The following is a 21389-nucleotide window of genomic DNA, read 5'->3' on the forward strand; positions in this document are numbered from 1 at the left end:
GACCCAATTGATGTAAAATATATTTTATAAAAATATGTTACAAAAATCGATGGGTGACAGTATGTGAGGTTTCTGTTATTTGCTAATTCAGTTGGCTTTTATAAATGTAATTTTACACAATCTTTCTCAGCATGATTCCAAAGATCCATACATTTCTATGCACTCTACCTCTTGCCTGTACTCTTGCACAGCATAATGGTCAAAATATTGGTCATATAGCATCTAGATATGACAGAAAATAAACAATTTTACAGGAAGTACAACTATTGGAACTTAAGATTTCTCTAACTCTATTCACACATTCTCATCTTGTTCTCTAAAAGCCTCTCCTATTCTGAATATTTTACAAACTTTGCATCAAATATAGCTGTTTCTGATAAAAATTGATTTTTTTATTATAAAAACTGGAACAATCCCCTCAATTCAAGACCAACTGCACCCACCTGTTAAGCAATAGATGATTCCATTAAATATGATGATTTATCATCGTTTCCTAGCAATATGCTTTGAACACTCAACCGAAGAACCTTTAATATGATTTGGGTGTGCAATACAGTTTGAGCCTTGTAATATATATTTTTCAGACCCAATTTTTTATGATTTGATCAGCTAGACAGCCTCCTGTCAACGATTTGGAATAAATAATGAGATATTTTTTGGCTCTCTTTCTGCGATTCATCGCAAGCATGTACACAGACCACAGTTTTTCCAAGACTTGGGTTCATACAAAGTTCAACTGTGTGCTGTGTGTGTCATTACATGCACCAGAGATGCAGCGCTCTCAGAAATCCATCGCTGAACACTGCTGTGTTGTGGACGCCATGGTATACATTCACAAAGGCTAACCGATACATTCATGGGACACCATTGTCAAACACAATATCATGACTGAATGTTCACATTACTATGCCAACGTTCTGCATCTCATTAGAGTACTCAGCTGTTTGATATCTGATTCGCTCTCTTCAATAGCCGAGGGACGAGCTGCTAAATGGGTTGCTCTCCCTTCTCTATGGGCAATGCATGGATTGCAGGATGCTATATAAAGAGGATGCTACGGTGGATTTTACAATCGTAGGAAATGTGCATTGAGTTCCCAATATTTTGAAACGACCAAGTGAGTACAGATATTCAATAAGTTTCATGTTGATTTTTGTCAGATCAATCATACCAATGTTATAATAAAAAATCAATTAAATTTCTTTTTTAATTTTATCTGATCAGTCAAAATTCTAATTCTAGAGAACACCTCCCACTGAACAAAAGTACACTAATAATATAGACCAGAGTGAGTGATATGTAAATACTATAAATTAAAACAATTAGATAACAAGGTTTGTAGGCCTATAGATTCCAAGGAATATGGTGACCACTTAAAGACTGCATGCCTGTATATTCAAATCTTTGGGATAAAGTGACAAAAATATACATGCTTCCATTTTGAAAATCAGTGGAATTAAGAATGATGCATCTCATTATTGCCATCCTCAAAAATTCTCTTTTGTAATTTTTTCTTCAAAATCTTGACTGGTTATATTAGAAGCAACTTTGTAAACCATTTTATTACACAGTAAAAACGCTGTTTTTTTTTTAAATGTTGATACAACTACTGTATGAACCATACAGTAGTTGTTTATTAAAAAATGCTTAAGATATTTTATTTAATTTTAATATTTTATTCTAGTTTAATTTTTAATATTTAATTCTCAATAAACTAAGCATGGTAACTAAAACTGTTAAACTACTAAAAGATTTATATAGTAAATAGTGTTTTATCAAGTTTAAAAAGCTTTTTTCTGTGTAAGGAACACATATCATTATATATATATTTTTTTTTTTCCTCAATTCAAACCAGCACTTTATTAAAGGGTGCATTAATTGCAAGTATCATAATAGACTGGAGATCTATAGGCATACATGCATAAATACATTGTACAGTATGTCAATGTAAACGATTCCTCTCTGTTTTGAATGCTAAGCACAACTCATCCAGTTTGAATGTATCAGTATACAAGACAAACAGAACACCATTTTTATCTTTGCTATACTGATTATAAATGGGCACCATTTATTTATTTATATTTTACTCCCAAGAAGCTGCATTACTGAACCCAATTTCTTAATTCCTACGTGCAGTGTAAGTCCTATTTGGTTTACCCCCATTAAACCTTGAACTAAAGTGCATATTGAAGCACATAAATTATGAAGTTGGTCAAAATTATCATTTTTTTAAATAACTACTAAAACCAATATTATGGATAGAATGCATGCATAGTTTTGCCTTTGTTTTCAAAGTGGGTTGTATACAATTATTGTAGGGCATCTTCAATTGCTAAAAACTGAAAAGAAAAAAATGTTGACATGTACCTCTAGATATCTAGACTATAGTATATATAGAAGGAAAAAATCAAGGTAGATCCAGACCCAACTCTTATTGTATTCATCTGATCCATCATCCACTTCAATACTGAAAAATGTAGGTCCACATCTACCTCAAGCGATGTTCGTGCAGGCTCCACTCCACTCCACTACCACTTCGGGTAGGTGCAGCGTAGTCTACGGCCGTAGTAGGTGGAGCGTAGTGTAGCGGTAGTAGTGAAGTGGAGCCTGCACGAACATCGCTTGAGGTAGTCCACATCCAGATCAAAAATTATAAGTTATACAAAATAGATTACAATAATGTCACATTACAGTAATTGTTAATCAAAGGCCGCTCAAAAACAACAATATGCCATCAGTTATAGAATCTAGCCACTAACTGTTAGATCTAATCTAATTGAACACTTGAAATGATTCTGACTGGTGACCCATGACTGTTCAATAAAATATATCAAGTCAATATGATAATTTGTAAAATGTAATTAAGCAATTGATTGATAAAATATATTTGTTTTATGCCAGTGCATGGTAGATTGATTTAAAAATTGGTAGGTCTAGATCTAATTGTGACTAAGTATCTATAAATGAACTTTCCACTTAGCACCCTTGAAATAAGAAAAGAACTCACTTTAATTCTTATGCCATTCCATCCAAAAACCCACTCTCTTGATAGAAAATAAATCTGACTGTATCAAGCACTGAAAGTGAAGTTACAGATTCTCATCTTAATCCACTGGTAGGTATGAAGTTCCGAGGTCCACCGAGACAAAACTAAATGAGAAGGTATCGATGATTAAAGTCGAGTCAAACTTGGCCCAAGTAAAATCATGCCATGATTCATAAAAGTTTCGACCATGTCCATGTCAACTCAAACTGTAATGTAAGACGCCGATAATTGAAACGAAATTAAATAAATTGCCATTCAAGTTTAACTGTAGACGTATTTTGGCCTGATAGCTTTCATTTCAAATTAACAATCTTTTTAAAAAACTTTTGGAAAAAGCACCAAATCAAGTTTTTTAATGCTTGATTCGTCGATTGTGCCGAAAAGATGTCCGCCCACGCACTCTTTTACTTTCAAGGAGCCTACCGTACCACCAAGCAGGCACGCGAAGACTTGAATAAACTCGTTCATCTCGACTCGATCGACAAGACCGAAACGTTGCGAAGCTAGCAAAGCTGCTCCAACGAAACATGCACGCCACGACACGAGCGTACAGGCTTTAGCGATAGGGACCTTACTACTCCTAGCTTGTAAAAATCAACAGAATGGTAAAGAGCTCACAAAATGCGGGAATTGTTCAAAATCATGGTAGGCCTACTGAAGTCAAAGGCACGAAAAATATTCGTAAAGATAAAACTTTTCTTGATAAAAGAACAAAAAAGTGAGGCAGATAATGCCACTCTTTGAAGGAATCTTGATGAAATTTGAAGTAACTTACCTGAATTTAACTTTGTCTTTGTTTTTGTGGAAATGCTCGAATATTTCTCTCAATGTTTACATCAGTAGTTTTCCTAATTTCCCGCGTTATAAAACTTTGGCCGAGCTTTTTGTTTGTAAGTGCGCAAGCACGGGCGCCGTTTTTGGTAACTGCTCTGAAATGATGTCATCCTTGGGCTCCAAATAAGGGACGGCCTCTTCCAAAATGTGCATCGGGTTGGTTCAATATTCTCATCCTTGAAAGCAAGGGGGTGGGGTGCCTTACTACCTTTAATCGACCAATGGTAAAGAAGAGCTCTGGGTATTGCAACATGTCAGGACACGAATTCCCGCGCTTTTCTGGCAAGAGCCCAGGATGACAGAGTATTTTGTCGATCAACAATTCTCCTTTTTTCACCATCACCAATCGACCGGTCATTTTATAACATTCAATTGGCCCTGGTTTCTCGATTTCACCGACCAAAGATGGCGCACTGCCATCACACACATCAGTGCCGTATCGTCATCACTCAATACCAGATCAATTGATCCTCTCGATAGAGAACATACAACGTTTCGTCACACATTATAATCTTCCATCATGCACAACCTATTTTAGAAAATAATCACAATAAGAGCAAACCCTAAACAAAAACAACAATAGAAAGCTCTAAAAACGAATACATAATCCTCAGCAATATGGCGGATGGGGCATCATCGATGATCTATTTTTGAAAGCAAAATTCGGAATAAAAAAGGAACAATAAATTTAAAAAAATCTGTAGATCGTAGATCACTAAATTCAGTTGTACACTCTAGTTGTACACTCTGTAACTCCCATTACCATATATTTTTTCCTCTCTTGTTTAAGTTTTCAGTCTTCATCTGTCATTTACCAAGAATAATACTATCGTTGAAAAAAAATACTCTAATGCTGTTTAATTAACTGTTTCGCACTCAAGATCTAAATTTGATTTGAAGTTCACTTTGACCTACAAGTAAATGTATATTCTAAAAAGAAGAAAGAAAAGGGGGGGGGGGACAAGAGGTCATGCTGGCCAGCACAGATCATAAACTAAAGATTGACGTTTTTTCAAAATTATGAAAGTTTTGACAATTTTGAGCTTTCCGGCACAATTCACTACTTTGATTGATGTATTGATTGATTGATTTTATTTGCGAAGTTCTCAAATGCAATGGATTTTATACATCGAAGAAAGGAACTCATGCTTATGTAGTAAGCCTACTCACACGATCTACCTTAACTTTTACTCTAATCATCCCACATTGTCTAATCGTAGTTCTATCGCCACCTTTTGCATTTTATCATATAAAATTATGTGTATTCAAATTTTGTCCCCCAGGATGATATTGTTTTAAAAGGAGTGCTGATTAAATGTGTAAGATAATCATTGCTGCACCTCGTTCTGTTACAAGGGAGACATGTTATATACACATGTATGAAAATATGTAATAATTATGATTTTATGTATGTAATATGAAAAAGGAAATTTGGAACATGGCGTTTGATAAGGTTTTCTTTCCATCTTTCTCTTTTAAAAGTCAAACTTTGTTTATTCTTTCGAATCTGAATCTGAATAGCTGAGTTGGCATATTTCGCTTGATGACACATCTACGCTAACTTGGAAACACTAATCTCTTCTCAGAAAAACTATATAATACTTCATTTATTATCATCTTCAACTACGAGTGTCTTTAAGAATTTGGGGGAACCCCCTTGCTTTGAGATAAAAATAGAACTTGTTTACAAACGTATTTTGACCTTTCAGATGTCTGATGCATTATGGGAAAACTTTTTACAAACAGAATGGCGGCCAAAGTCTGCGATAGCGATGGAAGAACTGGATTTTCACAGCCTTTGAAGTGAGATATCTATATAATTTAGCATTTTTTATGTAGAGCTTTATCTAGAATGGGGGTATCGTATGTCTCGGGTTTTATGAATTAATTGTTGTTATGTGGAAATGTAATGAAAATAACAATTATCGGTGCATTGTCGAAGCGGAATCTGGTGCGTCAAGTACGCCGAAGGCTCGGGTGGATATGACTTACAAGTACGGTACAGTACCCGGTCAGTGTGGCGGCACCGTAGTTCGTCTACTGACTAAGTGAGTAAGTCTAACTCTAAGACTCGAGCTCGAGGTTCAGCTTGATTGAATTGACGATGACGCACATTGAATGTTTACTTGTGTATGGGGTGTCTAAACATAACTTTTTAGTTATTATAGATACAATTAGAAATTGACTATTCAATCAAATTGTTATGACCCTGGTACAGGGGCGGATCCAGCCTTTTGGCATTTGCCAATACTAATAATTACCAGTAGGGGGGGCCCGGAATTTTTTATTCAGCCATATTTTCCCTGATCGGCCGCTCGAAGATGATTTTCGGTTTCTTTGAAGGGGTATTCCTAATAGTTACTTCTTAGCTTCATTCATATAAATTGACAGAAATGTAATATCATAATCGTTATTTATATAGAGCGCGAGCTAATTATTTAAAAAATCTGTTGTATTTTCTCATAAATTTTGAACATTCTGGGCAATGATGTGTATGCAACTACATAATTACTACAAACGCGTAGTGCGAGCAGAAATGAACTGATGGAAAAGGTACCTATTAAAGACTGCATGCAGCTAGCCATGAAGACGTACATATCTTACAAATGAAATAATGCTTAAACAGAATAGCCATAGGTATATAGCTAAACAATTGATGCGAGCGCGAAGCGCGAGCGGAAAATTTTGAGATTTAGACCTACTGAATGAGACACTTTATTCATGTTTTGTAAATCATGCAAAGGATGAGTAATTACGTTATTAATGTAATCCTTACATTAATAATGCGAGCGCAAAGCGAGAGCAGAACATTTTTCATATACGTTTTGAACTGTTCTAAAAGGTACCTGTTAAGGACAGCTTGCACTTAGCCATGAAGACGTTACATATTTCAACAATCAAATAATGCGAGCTGAAAATTTTTGACATTTCTACATAAAGAATTGAAAACTTTAATCAATTTTTTTAATCGTGAACAAGATAGCTTCATAACTAAACATGGAAAAAATTGAGGTATTTAGACCTAAAAAGGGGACACTCTATTCATGTTTTGTAAATCATGAAAAGAATGAGTAATACTAATAAGGGATCTTCCTACATTGATAATGCGAGCACAAATAGCGAGCAGAAAATTTTTGATATTGTGATCTGAAACTGAGAACAAGATGAGTATATGAACATACGCGCGCGTGTTTCATATTTAGACCTAGAATCTAGGCATTCTAAATACATCTTTTATCATGGAAATCAAAGCGAGCGCAAAGCGCGAGCTTAAACTATTTTATATTCCGATCTGAAAAAAAGAGTCAATTTCAGCTCTATATTTCAAAAAAAATTTGTAGGAAAATTGTGAGGTGGATATTGATTGCACTTAATAAAGAGTTGATATTATTCATTATAATTACTTTGAGTTTTGACATAGGACCGGGACATCCTTCGGATATGAAAATGATGACTGTCTTCCTATTCCTCTTGCTAAGCGCGAGATGAAACAAAAGGGACAATTTAATTATTAAATCAATATCTTATTCATTAATGCCTAATGAGGGTGCAAAATCTGATGATATTATGACCTGAAAATTGGAAATTTCAATCACTTTTGTAATTATGAATATGATGCATCAGTTAATATATTTTCAACCATTAAATCAAGCGCAAATTATATGTATATATTTTTGTACACTGTCATGAAAAGGGGATTTTAAGTAGTTTGTTGTATAATCAATATTGAGTCATACAAACTCGCCAATCAAAATGCGAGCATGCAGCGCTAGTTGATAGTTTTGGCAATCAGACCTGAAAAGTGATATTTTGAAAACTTTATGGAATACCGTACATGAAAATAATAGGTACCTGATAAATCAAAATTTGCGAACGCGCAGCGAGAGCAGAAAATGTTGATATTCAGAGCATAAAACTGACATTTTACATAGCACTTTTTAAAAATCAATTTGTAAATCACACAAAATAATGAAAGTTCGATTTCCGAGATGAAATATGTTTTGTATATTGACTTCCAAACTTGATATTTAAACTCCATATTGAACAAGATATGGAAATCACCTAACAGGCAATGCGAGCGTGAAGCATGAGCGAAAATTTTATATAGTGACATGAAAGATTATATTCATTTTTTAAGTCTTCCCCTCATCTTATTTTATTCACTCGTCTTCCTCCTCTCTTTTCCCTCTTTCCCCCCCTTTTTTTCTTTCTTTCCCTTTTTCCTATTTTATGCTCCGCCAATAGGGGGGGCCCGGGCCCCATCGGGCCCCTCCCTGGATCCGCCTATAGATGTGCTACTCCAGCTACCATTTTTTTTGTGCAGTCAGTAGAGGCGCACGGCCAATATGGGAGACTCTATCCAATATGGGAGACAATCTCCCATATTTGAGACTTGCTTTGCTAAAGAACAAAAGAAACAACACTACAAAAGCGTTATTTTTCCACCCAAAATGTTGTCTCAGAGGTCAGAAGCCCATTTATTTTGCGTGTGGATGACAACAACAATCCTTATCAAAACAAAAGTAGACAGTGAAAAGGGGTAATTTTTCATAAGGAATATGCTTATCACATTTTTATTTGCCGCCAAGGTAATCATTTTTCAGCAAATGTAAACAAAGGAAATTGGTCTCCCAAACTGGAGACTGTCTCTGAAATTGGATACCAAAATTCTTTACAAAAGTCTCTGATATTGGAGATAATCTCTCTCACGGGAGACAGTCTCCCATATTGGCCGTGCGCCTCTACTGGCAGTGTGCCAGACTAACGTTAGACCATGATGTAGACCAAAAGCTTCGGTCTCTGTTAAATAGATTGTTCCGCTGAACTCCGTTGGCTCCAATCACCAAATACACAGAGACTGAAGTTCTAACTCGATCTGTACAGGGACTCAATGGCCATATGTTTATGTATTAAGTTCGGATAAACTAAGGAAGTGGGAGTTGCGCGACAGCCGAAGTAAATCACTGTTTTTGTCCTTTCAAGTTTATTTTTCCCGTTTTGGTGCATTTCAGGCAAAAACGGAATAATAATCTTTATTTTGGTCCAGTTCTTTTTATATATTTTGATGAAATAAAGACAAAAATTGATGAGCCCCGTCTTGGGGATTTTTTAATGTTAACCCCTAATGGTGGCTGCACGATCGCGAGCCATCTGTGTACAAGGAGAAATAAAAAAAATTAAAAATGTAAAAAAAAACTCCTCGAAATAGACGGCTGCCAGCTGTAAACCATGATGTAGACCGAAAATCAGTTTATTTCGGTCAGAATATACACCGCTCAGACTTTGTCTGGCTTCGCAGTATCCCCTCCGTCTATAGACTAAAGTCTCCCATAGGACTCATAGTGCTGGTGCTTTGCATGACGCTTAACTACAGCGTTTATGCCCTATGGAGAAAAAGCTACTGCACCCCCTCGATTACTGCTTAATTCCCTCTTTTGGTGGGGGAAACAGAGCACAATGTAAAGTTGTTAACGAAGAATTAATCACTTTACCAGTTTCGGGAAATATGTGATTTGATATCCAAAATTTTGATTTCAAAGAGTCGGTGCAGGTTACAACAATCGATTGTTGTCATATTTATTTTGCAGCGTGAGCATACAAATGTGCCAGTCAACCATGTTCATGTTGCCATTTTCAGTTCATTATAAGCAAGAACGTCATGAATTATGCAAATTTGGAATGGCAAAGTGATTGAAGGGTAAATTTTAAGTCACCTATTTGAAACATCCAATACACTTTACAACACAACCATATAGCACATGTGCACTTACATGCATCATAAACAAAGAGTATTGACTCGCTGCGTTCTCAAAGCCTCTCTGTGTGTTGGGATATAAGTTACATGTAAGGCACCACCCCTCTTTCTAAAAACATTTATCACCCCCATTTTCAGAATGGATTGATTGCGAACAATTTTTGAATATTTTTATTTTGAGATCAAATATTGTTAATTAGTGGGAGCATCTCAATCCGTCGCCCGAGAAAAATGGCAGCTAAAATTTGGACTGAGTATGCGAGTCGAATTTTGACTGTGCTAAACTCCTTTGTCTTTAGCTGGATCCCTTTACCAAACATTGCAACATTTTAGGGAATTACTAAGGATTAATATCAGACGTCACATGACACCCTTCAGCATTGCAAATTGAGCAGCATTGAGTGATCGAAAGCCAAGGCTTTTGACTTTGTACCTCTGCTCTATTATACAAATATTCAATGTTGATGAGTGCGATCGTCCAGAATATTACATGAGTGTGCAAGTTGAATAGACTGTTTCAACTTGCACGGAACAACATTGAATATTTGTTTTATACAGCACCGATAACTTACCGTCGAACTAGCAATAACAAAGTTTGGGGTAGCCATGATCTAGTCCTAGGCTCTTATAAAGCCCACATAAACGCTAAAGTGCGTCGTCCAAGTATAGGCAGCCGTACCCTGGGAATGATTAGCAATTAGCAACGTACGTATGCGCATTATGTTAAGCTAGCTTAGCAACGTGCACATATGCGCAGTGCGCATACAGTCGTTGTCGATCTATCTATGTGTTGTATAATTGCTAATATAGCCAAGAATATTTTACAGATAGGCCTATTGCCTACCTAGAGTTTGAATATAACATTTCCTCTCCCCGACGGAGCTATATTTTTCCCAAGGGAAAATATTCTCCCAAGGGAAAAATATACCTTCAGAGGGGAGTTGAAATGTTATTTATTAAAAAGATAGACCAGGCAATGTCTGTTATAGTCTATGTGGATTAGCCATCAGAGATTGCATTCATCTCTGGCTCTCTGATTAACCCGAAATTCTTGCTGCAGCTCTGATCCATTTACATGAATGTCTTAATAGAAAAATTTTGGAAAATAAATCAAGCGCGTTCTTCATGCAATCGACGCGTTAACACTAGCGCGTACATCAAATAAACTACCCGATTACGCTACTTGTAAGCAGCGAGTGACGTCACCTTAGTGAATATAACGCCGCAATACAACGCAGAACTATTCACCGAGGAGACGTCAAAACCTAGAATATAACAAATGCGATCCTCGCAGCTATGGTCACGTGATGGCGTATTGACCTATCACTGATTCATATCTACATAACCTATGTAATATATCATATTGTTCAATGCCTACTTGTACATGAAGCTTGTTGTACACAAGCAAATGGAAGGCTGGATGTCAAATAAAGCTGGGGTAATAGTGCACCTCGGAATAGTTTATTTTAAGACTGATAACACTATATAAATGCCTAATTTGATGATTATGTTATTATTATTTTTATTAATATTATTTTAAGTAGTAGTAGTACATTTAGTAGTAGTAGTAGTAGAAGAAGTAGTAGTAGTAGTAGTAGTAGTAGTAGTAGTAGTAGTAGTAGTAGTAGTAGTAGTAGTAGTAGTAGTAGTGGTAGTAGTAGAAGTAGTAGTAGTAGTTAGTAGTAGTAGTAGTATCATTATTATTACTACTACTACTATTAAAGATTGTGTGATCTCAATATGAGTGGGTTCGAGTCCCACTCTTGAAACAATAGTGTTGTGTGTTAGCATGCCTCACAGTTCATTGCTACATGTAACTTGAATGCAGTTGGAAAACACTTTGTCTATTGGAAAAGACACAAATATTCTTCCTGTGTATCATGTAGAATCACAACCTATGCATGTTTAAAACCAGAGTAGGGTGTTTATTGCACCTGTCACTCCCAGCATACTATATAATGGTAAGATACATATAATACACCCAAAATGAAAGGTGGTTTGTACTAAAAATGGAAGAAAAACAATATTTTGGTGGAAAGAAGTTAATCATTTCATACTCCAGGCTGAAAATGATTTGAACAGATAACGCAATATCAGAGAAACAACTTTATGCCACTTTAAAGCTTTGCATTATTTTGGTATTATAACAGTTGTAAGCATGTCCTTCTATATGTATGTTAATATGCAATGATCAAGCTGATGATGTCTATTCCAACATCCTTTTGTATATACAAATTTTATCCACCAAGAATATAGAAAAATAGAATGTCAACCGATTTAATGCATTTATATTAATTCCTGCAACTTACTTTGCTAATAGTACAAGGGAGTCATATCATAAAAACATGTATGAAAATATCCAATAATTTGATTCCATGTAATAACATACATGTAAGAAAAGAGAAAACATCATTAGCCCACCTAATGAATATTTATGATGGTGTGTGTATTTATAACTGTTTTCACAAAATATTGTTAGAATTTAAGATTCAATATTTTTGTCATTTGTTAACCATATTTTTATGAAATTTCCAGCATTTTACTTTGTGATTTTACTATTTTTATTTATTCAACTTGAAATACCCCTTTAATCTAGAGAGAGGGTTTGTCTTGCAAAAATCCGATGTTGGTAGAAAATGTGTAAATATACATGTACTCAATGAAATTATAAGATTTCAAATAAATTTTTGAATCTTGTCTGATGCTCCTGAATATTCATCATAATCTTTCTTGTAATGTACATGTACATGTATATGTATATGCACTATGGAGTTGTTATATTAATATCTTTGTTTAGTGTCTTTGATATGTTATCATTTTAATTGTCCTTATGCTATATTTTCATCAGTAATTCTAGAACATCAGCTGGTGAGGGGGGGGGGGAGGGCAGCCAGGTGATAGCAATTAAGTTTGCTCTCCTTTTTCCTGGCTGCCAACTGGGTGCATTGGGTAAATTGCAACTAAAAATTGCACTTTAATGATCTGTTTTTAAATTGATTTTGTAACTACATTAATAATGTGTTTGAATTGCCGAATAAGTAATAAATTATAAATAGTATGCACAGACTTATGGGGCATTGCCAAAACTTCTGTTCAATTGCAAGTTAAGCTTCAAGTATGGGGTGCTGGAAGGAAAGTTGAGTTCTAGTTTAACCCCAATCTAGAAAAAAATTGCATTTAATCAAATGATTAAACGCTTTATTTAGAATTGAATTTAAGTTTATTGCAACGCGCATCGACCATTCAGGAAAGACACCATGCGGCTACCAGATTTTTTCGTTTGACTTTCATCACTTATTCAGCTAGACTTTGCATAGGTCGTGCTCTCATTATTTTCAAACTCATTTTCTTCACCCCTTTCATCTTGACAGAAATTCAAGTACAAAATGGCAACCCCCTCCAAGAAAACACTGTATTGCTCAAGTCACAGGTGGACTAGAAGACATCTATACAAAGATAGAATCTGGTTGGCAAAATGCAGATGAAGGTAAAAGTTTGTGCCCCAGTGATTGTTTGTGTGTTTTATTTCCATATATAAAGTGATATAATACATACAAACTACATACATGTAAAACATGAAATGATATAGGTCAAGGTTAGAATACAGTAACAAATGGTATATATGGCTGGTAATTCATATTCACCTGCAATATTGTATTGCTGCTGGTCTTCCATGGAGCCAGTTTACTTGAATAATGGATAATGATTAACGCAATGTATAGGAAGTTGACCATAAAAAATAAAAAATAATTAAAAAAAAATCTTATAACCCACACCTAACCCCCCTTTTCCTGGTACAAATCATTGATTTAATTTCAATAGGCACAGATGTATTTCAAAAAGGTACTCTGAAAAGAACTGAAAGTGGTGACATTACAAATTCCACTTTGCATACTGTGTCATTAGTTTTCACAAGAATAATTTTGCCTGTAATGTTTTGAATTATGCAAAGACTTGGTGGTCATTTTGCTTTATTATTACAGGATAGGATATTATAGGATGATTTTGTCATTACTACCATGACAATGGTTTTTCCACAGAGATTTGAAATTTCAAATTGTGTCTGGTTCAGGTATTGGTACATATTTGTAATGCATCACAAAATTGGTCAAATCACACTCGTGGGATGTATTCTACCCGACATAAATGAATGATATTAAATAACATGTGGGGTTTGGCAAAACATCACCTTAGATTTATTGGTCTCCAAGTATCTTTATTTTGATAATTTGAAGATATTAATTCACTATTTAGTGCATTGTGCTCTTCTTTACTTCAGATTTTTCAAAGTGCATCAATGAGGAAAATTTCTTCCAACCAAATTCTAAAGGTGAGAGCACTAGTATTTTACAAATAATAATAATAATAATATTGGTATATTTACCCAGGGAAGCCACTTCAGTTCTGAAAACTGTTCTCCCAGCAGGCCCTGCTATCACTATTACCCATGTTTTAGCTGGGCTGCCTAGGCGCTCAAAGCATTCAAGGAATTTCTTCCTACCGGGTACCCATTCACCTCACCTGGGTTGAGTGCAGCACAGTGTGGATAAATTTCTTGCTGAAGGAAATTACGGCATGGCTGGGAATCGAACCCACGACCCTATGTTTCAAAGTCAGAAGACTAATCCACTGGGCCAGAACGCTCCACTGTGGGGATAATTTTTTTTTTCTTTCAGCTATATACATCAGAACTGTCACTGTCACTGTCACATTTTTAGTAAGATTTTTAAGGGAAAGTGACACTGAATACAATTTTTCCCATTTGAAAATCTTATAGGATTTTTGAAATTGTACATATTTAAGAATGTTATTATTTAGTATGGTTTTCCTTTCTTGAAATTTGAAACAAAAATAAGATATTAGGTTTTAATAGGAATTAAAAAAAATTAAAAATACGGTTTTCCCCAACCAAGTCTGGCATCTCGGAAGTGATGTAGCAGAATGTAGATATTGATTGAAACCATTGATAAGATTTAATGAAGTTAAATTTGATTTTTATTTTACTTTGTGGATTTCTCCTAATTTACTGGATTTTTTTTCAAAAGGAGGACTGCTAGCAGGGCGATACCAGGTAATACGTATACTTGGACGAGGTATTTCATCAACCATCTTACAAGCTCAGGATACATTTAGACCAGGTCTCTATGAAGTTGCCATTAAAGTTCTGAAACCAGAGTTCTACAGACTGGGCTATCAAGTAAGTATTGAGCATAGACTGTATGAAAAAGGAAAGCCCTGTTCATTTAAAACAAATTTGTAATCAGCCTCAGCTCTATGATTACAATTAGGTATAAAGGACTGAAGGAACACATGAGAACAAGAAACATATGGAAATAAATTTGAAAATAAATTTACATGTTTTAGCATTCAAACATGACTTCCTTTGCATGATCTACATCTTATTTTGAACTTAATGTTGTAAAGCTGCCTGAGGTGAAAACAATATTTCTACTGAATGAATCTGGAAAAAAAATAAGGCATGTATGGCAATAAGAATGATGATGGTGATAACAAAATATCAACCAGAGCATCAACATAAAAGCAACAAATTTTTATACAATGACGTAGATAGAATTATTGCAAGTATTTGATATATTTTAAGTGCATTTAAATGGAATAAGTAAGTCAAGATAAATAGTATGTAACATGTATTATGTTTTGTACCAGAACATTTTGCTAGTTAACCAAAAAAATTTATAACTTGTAGAATATGATGAATTTTAATGCCAGAACAGTATACTAACCGAAACAAATTTATAATTTGTGCAGTAACATGAATGTGAAAATGAATATAACATGCATTAAACTATTCCTTCTTATTAACCTATATCAGGAGAGCCACCTTATTGCAGAGCTGAATAAGGCAGATAGTCATAACTTCTGTGGAATCGTCAGATTGTTGGTAAGTAATACTATTTATTTTTCAAAAATGCCAATATTCCAAACAACTTTTTTGTCATGCCTGTTTGGTCAACTTCATTGGCTTTGTATTACTTTGGTGATTTGCCTCCTCCTTTGCTGATGAGAGATATACATCTTTTGCTGCATTTTTTTATAGTTGATATTGCTACCTTGACAATGAGCGTCACAAGTCACCAAATTCACTTATCTCTTCCTTCCTGAGATATATTGCAATCACAATTTTCTATCAGATATGGATTTGAACAAGATTAACTTTGAGTATAACCATAGATATCCCTAAATTTCTAAAAGGAAATTCTTAATTTAGGTAGATATACATGTAGTTCAGTTTTAGTTGTAGGTTAAATATGCTGTCAGAAGGCTCACATTTGTAATGAATAATAATACTGTTTGTGACAGGTTTAGACATGTGCAACTAAATTTATCTAATAGCTATGAGTGGGTGAGTTAAACAACTTAGAAGACAAAGGATTTTTGTACTTTTTTTATTGAAGTTAGGAACTTTTGTATATTGAACACATTGCAATTGTGCGGGCAGTGATGGTAGTCTCAACATGAGTTAAAACAGAGTCCAATTAAATGACTGTCTAAGTATTTGTATATGTATGAATAAAAATATATGCCAAATGATTCTGGTAGAAAGTAATAACACACTGTCCCACTTGTGCTTATCTGTGTTTGCAATCTTCAGTGATCATTTTTTCAGCATGGATTTTAAGATTTCACAAAGTTAGGTTATATACCTCATCTATATCTACAGTGATGTGGTGACAAATTTGACTTCAAAGATTTTCTCATGCAATCATTGTTTGCTGCAGTTAAATAAGTTTAGCTTTAAAGAGTTCTTGATCATGCATCATCAACTTTCACACAATACATGTAAGTAGTCAGTTTAAAGAAGCAAGTTATAATTGTCATGTTTAATGTACATTACATAAAGAGTATGAATAACATGATATAAACTGATTCAATGCATTATTGGTGATGTTTTCCTTCCAGAATACATTTACACTAGGATCTTTTTTCTGTATGACATTTGAACTTCTACGACCTTGGCCCCTTCACCAAGTGTTCAAAAAGATTACTGACAAGAAAGAGGTAAGTTAAAAAACTCCAAAAATATTCAATTGAAAGTATTGATTTTGTAAGTATTTTTCTTAGCGGTTTACTTGGCGAAGCAAAATGCTTAAACTTGTATTCAGATCACATCTAAGTATTTTACTTTTATCGAGCCAAATTTAAACAAAATACTGACTGGTAATAACCATTGTGATGTCATAAAATTTGAGCCAACTAACGTGCAATGTATGTATCCATCTGTACGCATAATATGTAATTATGTGTATCACATTTGTAAACTGCACGCAAGCCAGACCTAAGTTTGGTAGGCGGCTGACATAGAATTAAGCAAAATATTTAGCCAAAAAATGCAATTGAATACCAATGGTTGATAAGTACTTAAGCAAAATACTGAGTAAAATACTTAAAATTCTGGCTTAAGTATCAAGCTGAATACCGGCCCCGGTATGTAGGTGAGACCATGATTGTTAATATTTCAATTTGCAGACTTTCAGTTTCATTATTTTCACTTAAAGAAATATTAGAAATAGAAGACACCTTGAAAATACATACCAGTACAAACAAAAAAAGTCCTACTTTTTACAAAATGCAGTTGTTATTCAGTCTGCATATTATTCATTTGCTTCCTGATCATGCCTATGGCACAATTCTGTTGAAAAGTAAGAAAATAAAATATAAGTTCTCTCTAACTTTGTTTTTATGTTAAGTTTGAAGTATGTTGTCAAATGAAAAGGAAAGAGTTTTATTAGAGAGAGAGAGGGAGAGAGAGAGAGAAAGAGAAATAACAAAATAAGCATGGTGCTTAGATTCCATCGAAATCAGAAGTAATATTGGATAATGGCATTTTGGAGGGGAGAGATAAAGAGTAATTGGAGTAATAGTGTATTTGAAAAGATTCCTTTAAGTCTTGTTTTTACCACAAAGAAATCATGGGTTCAAGAAGGATTTGCAATCCAGGTACAGTATTGTGATGGTTAAATCATGCTTGTTAATGGAAGCTTTGATTGCTTTCCTCATTTTGAAGAAAATTTCTGTATCCCTGCCGTATTTAGTCTTATAAGAAACATTGTAATTTCAATCTGTATTTTGTGTATTATCTCTGCAGGAACCATTTAGCGAAGTATTTACATAAAAGGGAAAATTCTCTTGGGCTAAGCTTTCAAAGGATTTAAATGGCATTACGTGATACATCAAAGCAATATCATTTCATAGAATAACTGTTGGCTTATTTCACTCACTTGATATCACATAATTTTTTTTAAAGATTCCAAGGTGCACACATTCTTGAGAATGTAGGAATCTATAGGCTAATTATCAGTTTGTTGACACTTCCTTAAAAATTAGTGTTAGCCGATACATACATTTTCCAATTAAGGCAACAATATACAGACTCAACTCAATAAATGATAAGGAAAATCCTACATGTATATCCTAGCTCTAATAAGGGAAGATATGGTACATTTAATAAAAAAAAATTAGTGATCATTTCATCCCAATATGTAAGAAACACCATAATTATATAAATGTTATGGGAAACATTTCAGATTTTTTTCTTTTTTATTCCCGGATGCACTGTGAAGTTATAACATAGGCAATATTGTGTTTCTTGTATTTAGATGCTATTTAGTCATTAGTAGCAGATAAGAATATCTTGCGATCATCAGGTCTCCAGAGGAATAAACTTTTTCCAAGTCAGTAGGATTGAGAAGCAAAAAAACAAAAACAATATAAAAACAACAGAATACCTTCAAAATTTTGGGAAGGAATTGAATTTGTTTTGGTTCTGTCTCAATGCATTCAAGTAAAAAAAAAGACTCCCAGTAGGCCAGAACCATTTAATATGTATGGTTTGTCTAGATGTATTTGATGTACCCACATATCTACAATAAAATCTCATAAATCTCTTTACTAACACTAATGATGTACATGTAACAATAAAAGGCATGAACTTTTAAACCATTTATGAGTACCAGTAGAAAGTTTGAAAGAGAAGTTGAACTCTAGTTCAACTTCCTTTCATAATTCAGAATATTTGGTAAGAAGTCTCAAGGTGCCATGCAACCAAATTTGATTTTTTTTGTTGATGTGCACATGTATGGATGCAAACAAATCATTTATCAAACAACTATATAAAAAAATATTTTCTGAACCATCACCTGGTCTTTGCAAAACATGATGTTTTTCAGGATAGGTACAACTGAGACATGTAGAGATGAATGATAATCATGTACACTTCTTTCACTACATTTCATAATCAGAACAATTTTACAAAATACATTTTTTAAATGTCCCCTTTGAATTTTGATAACCTACAATCTTGCTTTTATTTTTTACTCATTATTATCTTAATGTATCAATTACATTTCTAAACAAGTAATGATAAATATTGATGGGAATAAATGTACTTCATCCAAGCTATTTTTGTATTTTTTTTAAAGTTTATTTTTATGTTTATGAATATTTCATTTAATTTCCAGGAACAGGTAACATATAATAATATGAAAAAAATGAAAACTTATTGATATACATGTATACGGTACATGTTTAACCAACGTAAACAACAACCAATGCCTTAGGAATCCCTGAAAAGAAATATTCTTGTTTAAAGGCTCTTGTCAGTGGGAAAAATAAGTTTGCGCCCCGGCCCACGCGGCAGGCTAGCCTCTGATTTCGGCCACTTTTAGACGTTTTCGGACACATTCGGAGATTGCTGGACTAGTCCGACAAATATACATGACGTACGAGGTTTGTGTACGATTGAATGGGGCTTACGGAATTGCACATTCTACTGTATCTCCCGATTGCTTTCCACTTTAAAAGTTGGTGGATCTAGTTCATAGAAATAGGACATAAGAGCAATCAAGTATCCTTGAACATCCTGTGCCAGATTCAGGTCACGTGACCAAGGTCAAAGGTCATTTAGGGTCAACAAACTGGTAATGTTGGGGGTATTTGTGGAATTGTCATCATAACGTTAAAAGTTGATGGATCTACATACTTTTAGTTCATGAAACAGACATAACATCCTAGGTCACTTCAGATCAATGGACATAGTATTTTATTGTCATATGAATGTTTTCCTTTGTGAATAATTATTCAATGGCTATTTTCAAAGTCAGCACTGATGCTATATCAAATCGCGTAATGCAGGAGAGACTGCCAGATGTGTTGCACTTGTACATTTTAACAGTGGTCATATTTCATGTACACTGTGAGAGTTTTTCATTTTTGTTTCTACATAGAACTGTTTTAATACTAAATACTATCATTTTTTGTGATGATGTTTCATAAAAAAATATGATGGATTTGTTAGAGATTTTTTTATTGACATTTACCCCTTTTATATGTTCTTCCTGGAGCCAGGAGCCAGTAAGCCTATTTTGAACATTTAAATTAATAAAACATAAATAGGAATTACAGATCATGTATTTATATCAGGCAAAGAGATCATTACATCAAATGCACTTAATTTTACACTTTGTTTTGATAAGGATTCTCTAATCTTTCTCAACTTTAGTTGGAAGTAAAGATAATGTGATCTCAGTGCATTTGATCAGTTTTTCAGTTGTAATGAAAGAAGAAAAGCAAAATCACCACATATCTTTTCACAACATACATAATTGTGATTGACAATGCATTATGAGAAATAGGTCATGTAATTCACTTACATGTAGCTTGATATTATATAGGATCATGCACCCTGTCACCTTTGTAAATGATATATAATGAAGTTGGAGCCTGTGTAATCATGGATTTCAATGTATGTTAGGTTTTTTTTTTTGGTTATATTTTCTTTACCAATACTCAACGGTAAACATGTCAGCTTTTTGCTGTAACACTAAAAAAAAATGAAAATAATGTTAATTGAATTTGACATATTTTCTAAGAACAACTTTTAAAATTTTATTCGAGTTTCTTTTCTGAATATTCATTTGTTAGCTTCATTAAGGTAACTTTAATAATGATTGACTTGCCTAAATTTAGGCATACATCTCTTTTGTATGTTTGATTTGATTGTGATTGCTCTTATACCCTTCATTTAAAATCTACGCAATTTTTTTATAACTTCCTGATGAATCAAAATATATTGAGTGGAGGCTTTAAATATTGATAGATAAACTGTTATTCAAAAATCAATTCAAACATTATCTACAAATTCAAAGTACATGTAAGTAGTGATAAAAACACAAATCATAAGATGTGTCTCTATGAAAGAGAAAAAGACAACACTGCCCTTCTGCTGAAGTTAATAAACTTGCTTTCAGACTTTTGCTAGTAAACCATTTCTTCTTTTGTTTTCCAGTGCAGTCTACTTCCCTCAAACTTTAAGAATCTTACAGAACTTGTCAAGTTTGATGAGATCAGTAATCTATTTTTCTCACTTCCTTATGTACAAGTCTGAGATATCATTAGCCTTATTACTTTCGCTGGCGTTTCATGTTTTTTTCTTAAAAAACAAATCCCGACCATTGTTCATTCATGGAACATGTGACTTAGATAGAAACTCATTGGTATTCTCAAGACATGGCAATCATTCAATTTTCATAGGAGGATGAATCTTTCAATCTGGTTCACATGCATTGTACTTGTAGTGGAGTCAGACAGACTGTCTTGGCAGGCTTTTAGGCTAGCATGCCGGCAATCCAGCAAATGAATAAATTGTTTTTAATTGCTCAAGATGAATTGGAAATGTGGTTGTGGGAGGAGTGTAAAGAAGAAAACGCATCTTTTCATCTTCTTCTGACTACATGT

General features: G+C 34.1%; 1 protein-coding gene across 1 annotated transcript; it reads left to right on the plus strand.

Moving 5' to 3' along the window:
* The first annotated feature begins 791 nt into the window (after positions 1-791).
* LOC129265579 (uncharacterized) lies at positions 792-20847 on the plus strand. Its single transcript, XM_064101745.1, has 7 exons — positions 792-1117; positions 5590-5683; positions 13007-13122; positions 13915-13965; positions 14681-14832; positions 15469-15537; positions 16557-20847. The coding sequence occupies exons 2-7, from the start codon at positions 5604-5606 to the stop codon at positions 16662-16664; spliced, it is 576 nt and encodes a 191-aa protein (XP_063957815.1). The 5' UTR covers positions 792-1117; positions 5590-5603; the 3' UTR covers positions 16665-20847.
* Positions 20848-21389: the final 542 nt, after the last annotated feature.

This window comes from Lytechinus pictus, chromosome 7 (assembly GCF_037042905.1).
Source record: "Lytechinus pictus isolate F3 Inbred chromosome 7, Lp3.0, whole genome shotgun sequence".
In the NCBI taxonomy this organism is placed as follows: Eukaryota; Metazoa; Echinodermata; class Echinoidea; order Temnopleuroida; family Toxopneustidae; genus Lytechinus; species Lytechinus pictus.

Excerpts from the sequence above, each read along its gene's own strand:
- LOC129265579 (XM_064101745.1), top strand. The coding sequence starts at position 5,604 with ATGGGAAAACTTTTTACAAACAGAATGGCGGCCAAAGTCTGCGATAGC. Across the intron at positions 5,684-13,006 it reads GGATTTTCACAGCCTTTGAA|AAATTCAAGTACAAAATGGC; the intron begins GTGAGATATCTA and ends TCATCTTGACAG. Across the intron at positions 13,123-13,914 it reads TTGGCAAAATGCAGATGAAG|ATTTTTCAAAGTGCATCAAT; the intron begins GTAAAAGTTTGT and ends TCTTTACTTCAG.